Source organism: Arabidopsis lyrata (genome assembly GCF_000004255.2).
Source record: "Arabidopsis lyrata subsp. lyrata unplaced genomic scaffold ARALYscaffold_1, whole genome shotgun sequence".
Taxonomy (NCBI): domain Eukaryota; kingdom Viridiplantae; phylum Streptophyta; class Magnoliopsida; order Brassicales; family Brassicaceae; genus Arabidopsis; species Arabidopsis lyrata.
Window position 1 is genome coordinate 1683037 of NW_003302555.1, and position 16960 is coordinate 1699996.

The following is a 16960-nucleotide window of genomic DNA, read 5'->3' on the forward strand; positions in this document are numbered from 1 at the left end:
GTTTATTTATTATTGGCGTGTTTCACGATTTACTGATTGGCATGTGTAAGAGAAGAAAATTTTATTGTCATACTATTAGTTAAAAGCTGGCTAATATTAAGGAAACAACTTTTATCTTCCTCCTTCCTTAGTCTTAGGAAGAATGACACACTATTCATTTAGTCCTACTAATCTATAGAAGAGGAAGAAGAACACACCTATACTATTACTACACGTATGTTGTTACGTGGTACTAGTATGCTAAATCAACAACAGTCATATAAAAACCTAAGTCCTAACAAAACTTTACCCCTTTTTCAATAGTTCTTCATGCATTATCGGTCTTTGGAATGTTGCAGAAGAAGAGTTATTCTTTCTTTGTACCTCTTTATCTTCCTCAACCGTTCTTCTCTTAATCTGAAATAAAAAGAAGTCCGCTTTTTCAATTACCAGAATGTTCTACTAGATTGCTTTGATGATTAAGAAAACTCATCCATGAATCTTGTGGGGAGGTTTATCTTTCAAATACTACAGGACCTAAGGAGCAAAAAGAGAGAATACTGTGGAGCTTACCGTGCTCGGACTTTCTTAGCTCGCTCGATGTGTCTTTTCAAAAGATCCTTCTCTGATAATTGCTTTACAGCTTCCTCGTCCTGATATCATCAAAGAAAAGAGTTGAATCAAACATCATGTAGTAAGATATCAAGAGCTGAAATTAGCAACATCAGGAATGAATCAGACTAATGTCTTATGTTCTGCTCAGATAAAATCTATAGTTCTTGAAGATTAAACACAAACCTCTTTTTCTTCATCAGCTGATTCTTCATCTGGATCATCTGGCACACTTGTCTCTGTTGTTATATCCACAGGTACCGGCTTTGGCAAAGGTTTCATTATACCACTCCTTTGCGGCTGTCAACAGATAAACTGAAAGTTAGATTAGTCCCAGATATATGGTTACGCTGGAGAGATTGCAGATGCAGAATTCAATTGTAAAAGCAGGAAACAAGCTTTGAGTATGCAATTGAGGATCATTTAACTAAGTTTGGCTTCTAAAAAAATAACTATATCAAGAAAGAATCTTCTATCTAGTTTACTAGCACGGATACAAATAGGTGAGTAGTCAAAAGTAATTTGGTTTCCAAATTCAAGTGAATTTGGCATTTTCAGGAGGTTTTCTAAATCAAAACCCCACAAACCAATATCTTGAAAGTACAACCGATGAATAATTATATCAAGCGGAATCATCACAACACTAAGCTTTTTACATCATACAGAAATATAATGATGCAAACCTGAATTCCTACGTGAGCACCATTTTTTAACCATGATCGACCAAGTGAATAAAGAGAAGCTCCCTCAGTGATTCTGACCTGTAAACAGTTGAATACTAAGTATTACAATCTAAACTTAACAAAAGTCTTTTCCAAAGTCTCAAACAAGCAGTACATATGATAATGCAAAACAGAGATACATAGTAGGCTTACCTTTCTCCCTCTAACAACAACAAGAGCCCCATCCTTGCTTCTAATAACAAGGAAGAAGAAACAGCAAGGCAACTAAGTTTCCAGAACAAGTTTTTTTCAAATATATTCTCAGTGAAACCAAAAGAAAGATAATATCAAAGTAGAGAAATTTTATGTTCACCTGGCCTTTCTATTCCTGCCAGTGTCTAGAATTGAAGTTGGGGGCGGGGCAACCTAAGTACCAAAATTGACGAAAATGAGAAAATATGACTAGAACAAGGGCAATAATCAAAAGTGATTATGTGCAAACACTTAACATTTGCTAGAATATAAAAGCATTTTCAAGTCTTCCTCATTCCACGAAAGAGAAATTACTAGACCAGAGTAAAGAAACAAAAGTAAAGCAATAATTTGATCATATACCAGGACAAAGAACCTAAATAGAAAGATAACTAGATCCAAGAGAATCAGGTAAATAAAGCATATATCTTGAATCAAGAAACCTAGGATCATCTCGAGCATTTTCCCCAATAATCTTTCCACTAATTAGCTAGAATCTAAGCATTAACATATGAAACATACCAAGCAGAATTACAAAGAAACTAAATTTGAATAATCGAAGAGCTGCAAGAAACCAAATTGAAAGAAACCTCACCCGCGGTTGCAGAAACTGAGGACTTCCTCTCATGAGACCCGACCCAACAGGAGAACCCGATCCAAGGCGTGGTAACGGATTAATCTGAGGAAGTCTCCCCCTTAAGTACTGCTGCAACAAGGATTCCATTTGACTCGGCCCAAATTGTCGAGGATTGTAAGCAAAACTCGGGCGAGGAGGGTACCCACTCTGATAACCGGCCGTCAAGGAAGGATCAGCGACGAACCCTCGAACGGGTCGGGCTGAAAACCCTCGACCCGGGTAAAGAACTGCTGACGGATCTTGAATTTGGCGTCTGACTGGAATTGACTGTGCGTAGAGGTTATTATTATGAGCAGATTGTTGTAACGGATTAGGATGGCGAAGCGGAGCTATGGGTCTGTAAGTCGGAGGCGGTGGTGGCGGCGGAGCAGGAGGTGGCTGAGACGGCGGTGGTCTGACAGTGTTTGCTGGTATCGCCGGAGTTTCCGATGCGGTGGAGAGAGACGGAGACACCGTTACAGATGCGGAGGAGTTGGGATCGGGAATAGACATTCCGACGGCGGAAGGAATTTGTCGATTCGATTTTCAAAAGAATTTTTGGGGAAACAGTAAAAAAAAAAAAAAAAAAAAAGTTTCAAATTTGGTCACGGTTTAATAATGCGCGAACCCTCTTGTTCATTGGGAGGTTTTCAGGTTTTGGGCCGATCTGGGCCTGAGGTTACTAGTGTAAATTTAAACACGGGAGAAAAAAGAGAGAGGAATCGCCATTTTTTTTTTGTTGGGAGAGTGAAGAAGGATAGGATTCAGAGGATGAAGTACTGATGAATGCTCGATAAACCCTACTCTTCTTCTTCTTCTACCTCCAGCTTCGATTTCATCAGCCCTAGTTTGTGAAGGTTCGTAAAATTTTCTCCCCTCTAAATTATCTCATGGGTTTATGAAAAGAATCGATTTTGTTTGCTTTCTGGGTTCTAATTCGTCTTGAGCAATCTCTGGGGTAGGGTGCCGAAAATCTCTTTGTGGGAATCGAAATAATTGGAATCTCTCAGCAGTTTTTTGTTCATTTAATAAGATTTTTTTTCTACAGTCGTCTGCTCAAGAGAATCAAATTCGATTTCCCAGTTTTCGTTTGATAAAACAAATTTTCATCTGTTTATGTATAGGCATTTTAGTTGGTAAGGATGATAATTGGGTGCAGCACGCCAAGTGCACATGTTCTTACGAGTTCTCGGGCATTCAAGTCATCATCATACAGAGCTGCATCAGGACGGACTCAACATTATCTTGCTCGAAGCTCATTGTCTGTCATAAAGAACTCTTGGGGATCACCTTCACCATTCAATGAGCTTCCGAGAGTGTCAAGAGGCATGTGGATTTCTTCTTCTCATATGGTTTATTATCATATATCCCTGCTTATATCTGTGAATTGCTCTAATGAGTTTCTTATGATGTGAATGTTAAAAGACTTTTCCATAGGCTGAAACTAGGACAAGTGACTTTGGTATTTCAAAGTTCCTGCTTTTGTTTTTTTGACTCAATCTTGAATACTCTGATTGTTTCAGGTGTACCTTTGTCATATCTCTCAGCCTCGTCTTCTCTACTTCTGAATGGAGAACAAGGTAGTCTGTCTGGTACATTACCTGTGTTACCCATCCGCAGAAAAACTCTTTTGACTCCACGAGCATCAAAAGATGTTCCTTCTAGCTTCCGATTTCCCCCAATGACCAAGAAGCCACAATGGTGGTGGAGAACTTTGGCATGCCTGCCTTACCTAATGCCACTGCATGAAACTTGGATGTATGCAGAAACCGCTTACCATCTCCACCCATTCCTAGAAGATTTTGAATTCCTAACCTACCCATTTCTGGGGGCCATCGGAAGATTACCAAGCTGGTTCCTCATGGCTTACTTCTTTGTAGCTTACCTAGGGATAGTGCGAAGAAAAGAATGGCCTCACTTCTTCAGGTTCCATGTAGTGATGGGTATGCTGCTTGAAATCGCACTCCAGGTTATAGGAACCGTTAGCAAGTGGATGCCTCTTGGAGTCTATTGGGGTAAGTTTGGGATGCATTTCTGGACCGCTGTTGCATTTGCTTATCTGTTTACCGTCCTTGAAAGCATACGGTGTGCACTTGCGGGTATGTACGCAGACATCCCATTTGTCTGTGATGCTGCCTATATCCAGATTCCGTACGACTAAGAAGAAACAACATTAGATCGTTATAACTCTTTTCTTTTGTTAATGTGTTTGATAGGGCCTTGTGTTGTTACAATGTCTATTCTTGAATGACAATTATGTTTGTAGTATTTCATCGTTTCATGAACTCAGTCGTCAAAGTTTCAAACTTTTGAACATGGATGGATTGGCTATGAAACCAAAAAATCCGAAGTGTTAAGATATGGGGTGTATTTTGAAAGAAAAATTTAATTAGGTGGGGTAAAATGTAAATTAAAAAAATACATGTCCTCTCTCAGATATTTTTTTTATTAAACCCTAATTTTGATACCCCTAGTTAGTAACATAAACCCTGAGCTTGCCCACCTCCACAAGACCTTAACGAGGAGAAACTGTGTTGTTGATTCCGGATAAAGATGAAAAATTCGGTCTGCGAAGAGTGCAAGCTAAATCCATGGAAGTACAAATGTCCTGGATGTTCGATTCGATCGTGTGGTCTTCCTTGTGTGAAAGCCCACAAGCAGCGAACAGGTTGTACCGGAAAAAAGAATCTCATCAACGTCGTTCCCCTCTCCAAGTTCGACGATAATCTCCTCCTTTCTGGTATTATGTGAATTTGTTTTTCGTTTCGTGACTTTCAAAAGTTTTCACCTTTAAAGTGTTTGTATTTGATTCTTCTATGGATGATGCTTTGTTGTCTAATTGTTGTTTGATTGATGGAATTTTCTCTTTTGTTTACATGTTAGACTACATTATGCTTGAGGAAACAAAAAGAGTGGCGGAGTCTGCTCTGAGAACGAGGAATCAATTATGCAAAAATCATTATTCTTATAAGTTACCCTATCTTCTTCGGAGCCTTCAAAATGCTGCTTATAGCCGCAGAACCAAGCTATTGTATCTCCCTAGTGGAATGTTTAAGAGGGGAAATAATCAGTCCAGATACGATAATAGGTATTCTCATTTTATTCCAAGTCTGAGCTTGATGATTGCATACAATTTCTAGCATAAAATGGTTGGAAGTTTTTTTGGAGTCTGAGGTTTTTTTATGCTCTACGAATTTCTTGATTTATGGTCAAAGATTCAGCTTTACATTAGTCATTGTAATTGATGTTGATCTTCTCTGTAGAAAAAGATGTTTTAACTGAAGTGCTTCTATTGCCTTACTTTCTGACCAATCTTCTTTTGCTGTTGATGGAATTTTTTGCTTTAGGAGCAAGTGCATCTCGTGGACAATTGAGTGGCGGTTTCATTCTACAGATGTGATTCTTGTTGATCATGGGTTAGTATTCGCTAAGACTGAAAATCATATTTGTTTATTGAGACACATGGTTTGTCATTGGTCTGCCTCTATTGATACTTAAAAAATCCATCACAGAGTTGGTGAAGATACAAATCTATGCTCAGTGATAAGGAATCATCTCAAGCCTGGCCCCTGGATTCACAAGCTCAAGCCTTTCTGTGATGTGGATCTTGATTCTCTTAAACTTTTTATACGCCAATACCCAAAGGTTTTGTTTTATTCCCATCTTTGTTTATTCGTTGTATAAAATATTATGCCATGTCTAACAAAATATTAAGCCTTTTTTCCTTGCTCACAGGGTGCAAAGGCTCCTTTCAAGGAGCTGGACATCAAAGCTCCTTTGAGGCAACAGCTTGCCAAAGTAGCTATCTTAGAGTACCCGGTGATCCATGTATATCTACCTTCACAGAGCTATGACTTTGAAGTTATCAACCATGTAAACACGACACCTAATCCTAATGATTCCTTATTTGATGGTTATGGATGCACTAATGGTACAACCTTCCGAGAAGAAGAAATAGAAGAAGACGACATCAACTCCTTTGAGCCAAAGGTTCTTGAGCTTGTGAAACAAATGAACTATAACCCGTGTCTGCGAGTCTCAGAGGAAAGCAAGGCAGAGGGCGTTGGTACCAACAAGTCAAATCCTCTGGTTGATCCCAGAGAACAAGAAGATGCTGGTAACATGGAGCTTGAGTTTGAGGAAGGGTTAATAGACACATACTCGGATCTTTTCGCGGAGATGAGCCCAGGTGACTATTTCAACTTTGAATGTGAATTTGCAAAGGGATTGGATTCGGATGATAATTGCAATCTCCAAAATTTAGATACTGATTTCATCGCTGATGGACTAGATTTAGAAGAAGGGGAAATCGTCGAATGATGGTCATAGTCTTGTTCCGGCAAAAAGAAATAACACAAGGAATTACTATCTGTGAAACATTTTTGGTCGCCAGAGGATTATGTTCAGGCCTGAAGCTCTCTTGTTCAAGCACATTAGCTATTCTTGGCACCAGCCAAAGCTTTTACTGGAATGCAATAGCCAATACGTTCGTTGCAGCACTGATGATCATTAAGTTTTCGGTTTGGGCTTTGATCAACATGTATTTTTTGTTGTAAACCAGATTACTAGGCTGTTCTGTAGTGTGTAGCAAACTTGATTGTTTACATACAAGATTAGTTAAACTTAAGAGAATGTCTCCGAAACTTTTGTTCAGACTTATCCTCCTACAGATCCTCATAAATTAATCTTGTTGTGTGTCAGACCTTTTTCATAGTCAATGTAATAACAGACCAAACTTTGTAGTATACCCATTCTACGGACCAGAAGGATCAACAAGAGATAATCTATGAACGGATATTATATGTAACGAGTAAAATAAGCAAGAGAGACATGAAAACAAAAATATCAAAAAATTGCAATCTAGATCATACAGATTTGAAGATATTTCATTTCATGGATTACATTTGAGAGTAAACAAATAAATCCACTGCGTAATCATTAAAATTCTCTTAATATATACATTGCCACAGGTTCAATTCAACTCAACCCAGTCTGCAGGTTCCAAGGACTTTGAAATCCCTCAAGGTTATAAAGACGAACTAACGAGTTGACCTGAGGAGTTTGGCACGGATCTGAATGAGTTTATGTATGCCAATCAGATGGCGCTTTAATCTCTCCAAGCCTCCTTCTCTGCTTGAAAATCATCAAACATATCTATAATTATTCATTAGCATTAATGTATTGAGTATCATTATTCATTTGATTTCACATATTCTAAATGCATTCACAACTGGAACCATGAGTTTTATATCGATGAGGCAAACATCAGAAAGTATAGGAATAGAAAGCTCACCTCTTATTGGTTAGAGGAATACTGACATCTCTGTAGAAGGGATAAAGGGAAGAACCCTATCACCATAGAGTTCGTGCAGTTTCACCAATAGCCGTCCGGAATCAAGATCATCTTTCCATATCTGATCAAGGATTGCTTTCATGGTAATAGCCCTACTCCTACCGCTTTCTTTCACCTTTCCATTTCTGCTTTCAGATTCGTTAGCATCAGAAGCTTGTTCTGATGAGGATGGTTGAATAGAGTTTTGTGGCGGATTGTCATTTTCCACTGGATTATCTACTTGCATTGGAGCTGAGCCGGATTGATCTTGTGATTGCACACCATCTGGCCCATCCATGGTTATCAATCTTTTCTGCGGCGATTGGTTTTCTGAAGAATCTATGCTCAGCTTCCGCTTGTGGGGATCAGTATTGATTATCTTTCCCTTTCCCTTACGGAGGAAACTTGGTGATGGAGATGGTAAAGGTGGGAAGATTTTAAGCCGGTCATGTATACACAAGCCTGCAGCTCGCTGAAAAGCAAAAGGGCGCAAGTCAATCTAAGGATTGTCCACTGAGAAGAATTCTACAAAGATGAACTTTTACAAGGATGTGTTGACTAACCAGCAAGGCTCCATATACACACCAAGCTTCGTAGTTCTTCATCTGATTTTTTTGCTTCTCAGCATCCAATTCAGGTTCGAGAAGACTTAGATACGGTTCGAGATTTGATAGAATTAGAAGGCGTACCTACACAATATATGACATTCAGATGACAACAGCTAATAATGCAGGATAGCTGTGCTAAAGTTTTTGGTAGCAGGGGTATCTGATTCATTGGAAAAGCTGTTTAAGACTATAATAGTCCTAATTTCCCAATAAAATGATTATGCAAAGCCGGAAAAATGGTGAGGGGAAAATCAAATTGTATATCAGATTCCTGAAAAGGCCCTAGATAGAAGGATATGCTGGGTAATATTATTTCTCGTTGATATCGGAAATAGCATGCACAAACTTTCTGAAAGTTCAGGGAATGACTTACAACATTGTGCCCCAAAGCTGCTAATCCTCTAATTGCACCATAGTGCTGAGTCAAAGCTTTCTTTGGGTCCAACAGTGCATTGACTAAAGTTCTTGTAAGACGAGACTGAAGAGTAATATAAACGGGTCCGTACCTGCAAGATTTTATTCAAACCACAGGTATTCAGATGTTAAAAGAATATTAAGGTGAGATATGTAATATAAAAGTGGGAGACAATGACTAAACCCTTCTAAATAATGAAGAAGAATAGAGCAAGTTATTACTAATTGTTGTTAATTCAGATGTACCCATAATTCAGATGTACCCATTTTTTTTTCAGCTCGAGCAAAAAAAAGAAGAAGATATCAATAGCAAACAGATCAGCCAAGATAAACTTAGCAGACCATCTATGGATAATCATCTCATGATACTGCATACAATTTCCGTATAAATTTCAGTAGTAGTTCCAGTAAGAATTCATGTTCAGGTCCCCACAATCAACCAAAAACAAACACAGAGTTCATGACATGAAAGGGAAAGAATGAACCTTTTACATATCAGTGCAACCAGATTTGACGCAAAATCTCTGAGTTCCCAATGGTTGTCAGCAAATCTATTTCCAAGCTTTCTTGATACAAGGCATGTTACAACAGATGGCATCAACTGGTACAGCTGGCACCAAAAGGAAAAGTTCACTCAGCTTCATGGTTATGAAACAACGCTCAAACTCAGAAAAGACATAATTTATTGTCATTTGAAGCAAAAGAGAGTACTTAAGCACTCGAGCTTGCATAACTCGGACAAACACTACCACTAACCATTTTATATCCATAATATGGAATATGTCTAAATAGAACTTGAAGAAACCCAAATCAGGAGCCTTAAGAAAATGTAGCTACATGATTCTACAATGTTCTTAGATAGTGGCAAAAGGATAATCCAGAGAAAACTTACATAAGGTTCTATGTTTATGTGAGGATTCTGTAGAAGACTTCTAACAATGTGCATTAGATTAAACAGGAGTCGAAAGTCTTTTAAACCATTTGAAACCTGCACAAGTGGAGAAAATTAAAACTGTAATCTGCAAAAACTTAGCGTGGGTCTTATTGCTTTGCACTAGTACCTTGGTGGTGCATAATGTTACCTCATCAGCAATGAAATTTGTAAAATATGGAACTAGAGGATGAAGTCCTGAGTCTGAGGCCAAGCTCACTAATGCTTCTTTAAACAGAGCAGGATTTGACTTGCTCATTGCAAGTTCAGCAATCTTTTGGAAGTATAACTGTTGAGAGAGAACAACAGATAAGTTTTATGCATGTAAGGATAGTAGCTATGGTATATAGCCTGCACCATATACCTGAAGTTCCCTAGATAGTACATGCTTTACTGGTAGCCTAACGTCAATAGGAGGTCCGTCTTTTTGTTCATGGATTTTGTTTTCTGCAGGTGCTCTAATGACTAAAGACAGCACAAACAAGTGAAAAATATATTCGAGATAGGAAAAAACAAGGATTTCTTGCTCATGATGAAGCGCAAAACAATAATACAGATGGATCTGAAAATATGTATTTTGATCCCTCAGTAACATCAGTAGCTCATCACTTAACACGGGGTTCATCAACTGTAGAAAGAGGTTTATACACCTCTGAAACGTCACTGTACATACTAATATTTGTTTCATGTTGAAAAATTCAGTTAATGACTTTACAACTCTAACCCAGGGCACAAGATTGAGAGACAAACCTTCTAAAGGAGCATTTTCTGGTATAGCTGGTTGCACTCCTTCAATAGCCAGCCAGTGACAAACAATTTCAGTATCAAGGGGAGCTTTTGGTAGCGGGGCTTCGATCACCTAGAACCATGACATTTCTTAAAAACATAAGAAAACCAAAATGAAGAACTTAACTGAAACAAAACAAAATATGGCAGCTTTCCCAACATCTTACATCTTTGAAATCCACTTCTCTGTCATCAGTGTAGAACAAATCGCGATGCCCAATAGCCTTTCTAAAACGAAATGGTCCTCCTGAGGCAAAGCCATATATCGGCTGCAATAAATATGATCATTCTCAAATAGATGCCTTTTTGATTCAGTTAACTAGTGTAGTGAAATATGTGAAAGCAAAGTGTAATAGATGGTGTTATTCATATGCACCAGTAAAGCCAAGCCTCAAAACTAGAAACCATATATGTTTCTCACTCCACTACCAAAACGAGGAAGCTATCAAACAATGTACTGACAGTCTAGATAATGGGAAGTAAGAAATTGGTTTCTAGTTTGTACCTCAACGTTCCTCAAGTTGAGAGCACCATCTACATCCGAAGCTGTTAAAGTCGTTCTCTTAGAATGACGCATGCATTTGATAGCTTCCTGAAAAGACATCCAATACAGAAACATCAATATGCTGATACCCAAAACCTCACCTCAAGAACACAAAGACATGATTAGAAAAAAAAAAAAAAAAAAAAGGTCACCTGCATGATCTCTCGGACACGATACTCGACATCAGGAGCAAGCATAAGAGCAGCTTCAGGTAACAAGTTGGTAATCCCAATACTTTGAGCTATTACCTCAACCGTTTCCTTAGGTACAATGCTCATCTTCCCAGACTCTGATTATCCACTGTGGCAATAAAAAGAGGGACACAGAAGAAACATCAACAGTGATGATATTAAGTAAGAAAAAAGCACAAAAATTTCGTTAGAATCTCCCAATTAAACGCTTGAGCATACACAATGAATCGCAATTCAACAGCCAGGAGACAAAGGCTACTTCAATACTCCGTAAAGTGTGATAAATTTGCCCCATTACCCAAATTCAACCACAAATATATGTTGGAAATTTACATGAACCAGAGAGGAATTTTGCGTTGAACGTCGAAGATCCAGACACGAAGCTCCGATTAACTGATGCCAAGTTCCGTCAAGCCTCCTGTTAATATAGGGCTGGGCATTCGGGTATGCGGGTCGGGTTCGGGTAAAACCCGATCGGGTACGGGTCTTTCGGGTAGAGGAGTTTAGGACCCAATAGGGTAAATCTAAAATATCGGTTCGGTTTCGGTTCGGATCTAATCGGGTTCGGGTCGGTTCGGGTTTAGATTTTTAGAACCGCTAAATACCCAAAAAAATCGGGTACCCATCGGGTTCGGGTATTTTATACCCAAATACCCAAAATTTTACCAAATACCCGAATTTTATCCGAAATTTTATCCTAATATCCGAATTTTATCCGCAATTTTACTCTAATATCCGAGTTTCACCCGAAAATTTATCCGAATAACCGGAATTTTTTCCAAATATTTAAAAAATTTACAAGCATCTCGCGTATAAATATATTTTGTCTTAAATATTTAAATATAAGTGCATTTAGTTTTTGGTAACTATTCTCGGATATTTAGATATAAATGTATTTAGCTCAAATATTACATATATAAAAAGTTTTATATGTATAAGTATATGTAATTTCGGGTAATCGGGTACCCGTTCGGGTATCGGGTTCGGATCGGGTTTTACCCTATACCCACGGGTACGGCAATACAAGACCCAATAGGGTAAATAGCTAATACCCGTACCCGCCCCGAACCGGTTTTTTCGGGTCGGTTTCGGTTCGGGTACTCGGGTACGGTTTTTTTGCCCAGGCCTATGTTAATATAACAAGTCGGGTCGGGTTTTTTAATTGGTGTCAAATTCACCCGATTGGATTATTTATTTCGGGTTAAATTGACTTTGGGCTACCTCTATATCTAGTTTGGGCCTTTTTGGCCCAATAAGGACGAAAGTTTTCTTTCTCTGCCAACTTAATCCAATAATCCCACGATAAAGGAAGAACAAATGTTTAAAGACAGTAGTAGTTCATTCTATTTCTCAAATTTTTCGATTCACAATTTTTTTTGATCCAAACTCAAAAGGAAAAAGGAGCACAAATGTCCAAATCAGTGAAGACCACGGCATACATGAAAGCCTTATTCACACTCTTTCTTTACAAACATCAAGAGGAGACCAAATAATTAGGGGCAAACCAAATTGTTGGTGGATGCAATAACATATGTAGTTTTTCTTTTCTTCTTTTTTACATCAAAAAATAATTGCCAGTCCCAGTATCAGAATTTGGGACGAATACAAGCAAATTCTTCGTATATCAACCAAAATAATATTAGGATAGTCCTGAAACATCCCGTACCCAAGATATTCCACCCGGAAACGCTCTATGAACTCTGCTTCTTGTCACGGTTGCGGCTTTTGTTTTTTCCTCCACCACCGCTATTTCTTTCGCCAAAACCGGCTTGTGTATTACGTTTGCATCCTCTTTGCCTTCCGTCAGAAACCGCAGACCCTGGAGTTTTCATAGTTTAAAAGTTTTAAAAAGCCAAAGAAACATCATGAGATAATCAAATAACAGCTACTACAAGTATTCCAGGTTCCATGTTATTCGAATGAGATTGATGAGAGACTGCCTTGAATATATGTAAATTCAAGACTAATGATCTTCTTGATTTTTTTTCCACTACATCAATAGAATTGAAATGCTCATTTAGATGACGAAAGATAGGTTATCGTAGCATTCTTACCGAGAGAGAATTATTAGTATATGGTTTTCCATCGATAGGTAATCTCGCACCAACATCCTAAACCACAAAGCCAGAAACAAGATTTTTTTTTCAATCAGGCCTATAATTACGGGAGAAAAAAAAAAGTAAGAAAATGGGTCTCTTAATTTGTAAGTTAACACTCACCTGAAATACTTTAGTGCTTGTGCTATCTTTAACGCCTGCAACTTGACATAGATGCCATAGTCCTGAGAGGGTCACATCCTAAAATTTAACAAAAAATAGATGTTTGAGATAAATTAGTTTTAAGAAAACTGATAGTGTGAAGTGGTTTGTAGTTGATATCTAATGGTTGTAGACAAAGTACTTGTTTGCTTTCAAGACTTCCAATCTTCCCTTCCTGTAAAAATTTGATTTAAGAAAGATATTAGTCCCTTTAACATAAATTGAGAATTGTCCGAAATATGCATATAGATGACAAAGATGAGACTTACTATTCCAGAAATCATTTCATTTAGTTTCTTAAAATCAAACCCAATTTGCGAAATGCTTGACCTCATCTCAGTTACCTGCATCGAAGCAAGATTCCATGTGAACATTACCATTAAAATGAATATCAAAGAAAGGCAATGATGGAATAAATCGCAGAAATAAGAATCTAGCTGAAAGAAACTAAGGAATCTACTGTACATGTGAAGAAAAACAGTTCAGGGACGTTAATAAATATGTACTCTACAATCTTTTGGAATTCTAAATGTGCTTCAAATCCTTATAAGATGTCAAATGTACAAGTGTGCCGATCACGTGTGAGACCTCTCTTAGACTAATGTATAATTATCCTAATCTTAAGGCATCAATACAAGAAGGTGAGAAATAAAATGGGTTTCTTACATCACTTAAGATCATTTTAGATGTCTCGTTCTGCTCTTCCACCTTCCAATCCAAGGTCGCTAGCTTATTAGAAAGATGTTTTCTTGTTGACTGCGTAAGAAAATGCATCGAGTCAAAAACCACAAGTAACATATAAAACAAAGGAATGTCTCAAAAAAGTATTTGTTCACCGCTAATGTGTCTGACAAATCGTCTAGTTGTTTCGAAACAGAGGCAACCGCATCAGCCATATTTTTCTTTGTCACAAACATTGCATCCGAAAATGACCAGCCCTGCAATGTAAGAGTAAGATGTGGGTAAACGTTAGAAGTCAATGATATATAGTGCATCAATAAACTAAATGTTACAAAACAAAAAACTATAACAAAAGACACATGGAACATAGAAAACTAGACAGATTTTCAAGAGATAAGCACCTTCCACCACATGTAGCAGTACCCCATAGCTCCAACGGCAGCCGCAGGAACCAGGTAAGATGCATAGCCTACATCAGCAAAAGCAAAGATTATTATTCTGTGTTTCTCATAAAAAATAAACATATTTGAAACAGTTCCTAGATTATTAAAAGTCGTACATAAACCTTAATGAAAAACTAAAGACATGTACATACCATTGGAGTTTGAATCTCCATTAAAGATGGTAACTGGATTGGTCATAGTTAGTTCTTTGATCTCGTTTGCAAGCTGTCGAATCTGGTTATTAAGAAAAAACAAAAATTATGTCACTAAGAAGGGAGTCCAGCATTGGCCTAATGATTACAAGAAGCACATGAATTATCAATTGTATTTGTTGGATCGATGAGAAAATTAAGCTTACAGGGCAAAAGGAAATGAGAATACCTGAGCAGCTAGGAGTGCACCATCATACTTAAATGGAGTGCTTTCAACTCCTTCAGCCCCTTTGAGTAACTCTTGAAGCTGGGCTATTAGGTCGGACAACCTCCCATGTCTCAATACGATCGAACCAGATACACCTTGAACATGATGAAAACAGACCAAAGTATCAAAAAAGGTCATTAATAGAACATATGAGCTAGAATCAAACTATACATCATTCTTGCAACATCCAAGATGTTATTAGCATCAAAACTAGACTAATAATTGAAGCAAATTAGACCATTTTTGCATAGTGATCAATAAAATTGCCAGAATTTAAGATAAATATAAATTCCAACCCTAAATCTTCATAAACTCGAGAAAAGTATCCCTAGATTACAGAGTCGAATGCAAACATAATTAATCAACCATCAAAGTGAGAAAGAGACCTGCGCCGAGTAGGATAAGGACCTTAGAGGTCTGAACACCGGCTTGCATCGCCATGAATTCCGGTTACAAGCTCGCCGGCTTTTTTCTCGATGATTAATTCTCTGTTCCGTGTCGCCAAGCCACCGTAAGAGACCGATTACCGTCCTCTAGACCTCAATTTTAGCTTTGATTGACCAGAAAGATAAATACTTTTTAAATTTATGTTATCACCCTGAAACTTCCGATTTGAATCAAATTACCCCCACAAATCGAATGGCCCAAGGTTTTATCTTTTTAGACATATATTCCCATTAATTAAAAAAGGCATACCAGACAATAAAGCCCAAAATAAAAGGCCACAGGCCCAAGCAGAGAGAGACAACCTTCTCAGTTCTCACGTAACTTGCTCGACAATCACTTGTCTATAAATTCTAACCCTAAAATTTTAATTCTTTTTTCTCGGAGTCATTGTCAATTTCCGGTAGAAATTGTTCTCTATCTCTTGCTCCAAATTGATGGGTCTGATGATCGTTTCCTAATTTTGTTTTTATGCGTTGCCCCGTTCGCAGCTGCTAACACACGCGTCTTCTGGGACGTCCTTGATTTCCCAGTCCCTGAGGATCGCAATTTGGATTCGTTTTATAGTAAAGTCAAACATGCTCTTCGGATTGAGGGTTATATTGGTGACCTGTCAATCTATGCTTATGGTGGTGTGGATGCAAAATGGATCGACTTTTACAGTTCCAATATCGAGCTTGTACACAGAGGTAAACAAAGTCCTCTCTTTTTTTTTTTTTCTTTTTTTCTTTTTAATATATATGTATATATTCATGTCTTGTAATCTGCATATATCTCCGTTGATATGAATTTCCAGCGGCTGAAAAGCATGTGAGACTCAGTAAGATGCTAGTGGACATGCTTTACTGGGCATTCTACAATCTTATGGATGAACGACCAAATATGGAAACAAATTTTCTCATAGTTGCAAAAGACATCCCAGAGAAAAACACGGACTTTTTCAATGTCCTTGCAACTTTGATGGCCAGAGAGTACAATGTTTCCTTAGTAGTCCCTCTGACCAAGGTTTGTATCGTTTTTTTTTTTGCGGTCCAACTAACATATCAACGAGTGCGAGCTAAATTACATTGACAACCAGTGGCAGTGTCCCTAGCCTCGCTCTCTAAATTTTACTTGATAGTGATTGATGCAAAACTCACTATGAATACTGTGGTTGCGGTTGCTTACATAGCTTCACAAACTTCACATATTTATAATTAAGAAGTTGGTTGTTTTTGTCATCCTTGCATATGTACAACTCTCCTGAGACATGAAGACAATTTGATTCTCGGTCAGAGAAGAGAGAGGAATAGGCTATAGAGAAACTTTGACATCTACAAAAATGTAGATATAGTCATAAAGGAAAACTATTGACAAGCCCCTCAAGCTCACAGAAAATAATTTGGACATGATTAATAATCAATGGATCTTGTGGGTTACGATTGATGACTGCTTAAAGATAATTTTAAAAAGTTGAACAATCGAGTCTGACATGATTTGCAAGTAGTTTACCTGGTTATGCCAAGGAATCCTCTTTTGGTTTAATTATAACAACCGCACATTGCGCGTGATTGGTGCAGTAGTTGCTTTCTTATACACTTGCCAGAAACATCATGTTAAAGAACACAGTAACATGGTATAAACAGCAAAAGGATTCCTTGAAGTAGACTTTGCTAGATGAGCAGTCCCCTCAAAAATACAAGCTAACTGTTAGAATCCAATCATCGATTAATCTTCAAATTGGTAAACATGAACTGATATGAGCAGTGCCGGTTATTGGCATGTGCAAGTGGTGCATTTGCACCGGG

General features: G+C 37.9%; 5 protein-coding genes and 1 long non-coding RNA gene across 14 annotated transcripts; 3 read left to right on the forward strand and 3 right to left on the reverse strand.

Annotated features, from left to right (window-relative positions):
* Positions 1-51: 51 nt before the first annotated feature.
* LOC9328315 (leucine-rich repeat extensin-like protein 3) lies at positions 52-2768 on the reverse strand. Its single transcript, XM_002892207.2, has 7 exons — positions 2101-2768; positions 1627-1679; positions 1467-1506; positions 1275-1352; positions 778-891; positions 553-632; positions 52-396 (listed from the first exon to the last, which is right to left on the reverse strand). The coding sequence occupies exons 1-7, from the start codon at positions 2632-2634 to the stop codon at positions 315-317; spliced, it is 981 nt and encodes a 326-aa protein (XP_002892253.2). The 5' UTR covers positions 2635-2768; the 3' UTR covers positions 52-314.
* A 70-nt stretch (positions 2769-2838) lies between these two features.
* Positions 2839-4437, forward strand: LOC9328316 (protein TIC 20-I, chloroplastic). Of its 2 annotated transcripts, none has more exons than XM_002889482.2 (3): positions 2839-2978; positions 3246-3447; positions 3645-4437. In XM_002889482.2, exons 2-3 carry the CDS (start codon positions 3264-3266, stop codon positions 4280-4282), a joined length of 822 nt encoding a protein of 273 aa, XP_002889528.1. In that variant the 5' UTR covers positions 2839-2978; positions 3246-3263; the 3' UTR covers positions 4283-4437. The 2 variants fall into 2 exon arrangements, with proteins under 2 accessions (XP_002889528.1, XP_020870550.1); XM_021014891.1 differs by having other exon boundaries at positions 2857-2978; positions 3255-3447.
* Positions 4438-4595: 158 nt separating this feature from the next.
* On the forward strand, positions 4596-6821 carry LOC9325593 (box C/D snoRNA protein 1). Of its 3 annotated transcripts, none has more exons than XM_021014889.1 (6): positions 4596-4861; positions 5005-5209; positions 5469-5537; positions 5634-5766; positions 5857-6310; positions 6386-6821. In XM_021014889.1, the coding sequence occupies exons 1-6, from the start codon at positions 4675-4677 to the stop codon at positions 6439-6441; spliced, it is 1104 nt and encodes a 367-aa protein (XP_020870548.1). In that variant the 5' UTR covers positions 4596-4674; the 3' UTR covers positions 6442-6821. The 3 variants fall into 3 exon arrangements, with proteins under 3 accessions (XP_020870548.1, XP_020870549.1, XP_020870547.1); XM_021014890.1 differs by having other exon boundaries at positions 4597-4861; positions 6413-6821; XM_021014888.1 differs by having other exon boundaries at positions 4597-4861; positions 5857-6821.
* A 100-nt stretch (positions 6822-6921) lies between these two features.
* On the reverse strand, positions 6922-11356 carry LOC9325594 (transcription initiation factor TFIID subunit 6). 6 transcript variants are annotated; one of them, XM_021014887.1, is made up of 13 exons: positions 11147-11356; positions 10889-11036; positions 10698-10784; positions 10360-10461; positions 10157-10265; positions 9771-9871; positions 9558-9695; positions 9368-9463; positions 8961-9085; positions 8435-8567; positions 8017-8142; positions 7415-7925; positions 6922-7251 (listed from the first exon to the last, which is right to left on the reverse strand). In XM_021014887.1, the coding sequence occupies exons 2-12, from the start codon at positions 11012-11014 to the stop codon at positions 7425-7427; spliced, it is 1644 nt and encodes a 547-aa protein (XP_020870546.1). In that variant the 5' UTR covers positions 11015-11036; positions 11147-11356; the 3' UTR covers positions 6922-7251; positions 7415-7424. The 6 variants fall into 6 exon arrangements, with proteins under 6 accessions (XP_020870546.1, XP_020870545.1, XP_002892254.1 ...); XM_021014886.1 differs by having other exon boundaries at positions 11261-11350; XM_002892208.2 differs by having other exon boundaries at positions 9537-9695; positions 11261-11350.
* Positions 11357-12319: 963 nt separating this feature from the next.
* On the reverse strand, positions 12320-15354 carry LOC9328317. Its single transcript, XM_021014710.1, has 11 exons — positions 15116-15354; positions 14691-14824; positions 14462-14543; positions 14268-14335; positions 14022-14123; positions 13852-13941; positions 13455-13529; positions 13328-13360; positions 13147-13224; positions 12982-13038; positions 12320-12746 (listed from the first exon to the last, which is right to left on the reverse strand). The coding sequence occupies exons 1-11, from the start codon at positions 15168-15170 to the stop codon at positions 12567-12569; spliced, it is 954 nt and encodes a 317-aa protein (XP_020870369.1). The 5' UTR covers positions 15171-15354; the 3' UTR covers positions 12320-12566.
* A 207-nt stretch (positions 15355-15561) lies between these two features.
* LOC110225180 lies at positions 15562-16495 on the forward strand. Its single transcript, XR_002329591.1, has 2 exons — positions 15562-15862; positions 15970-16495. It is a non-coding gene; the product is annotated as an uncharacterized LOC110225180 (long non-coding RNA).
* Positions 16496-16960: the final 465 nt, after the last annotated feature.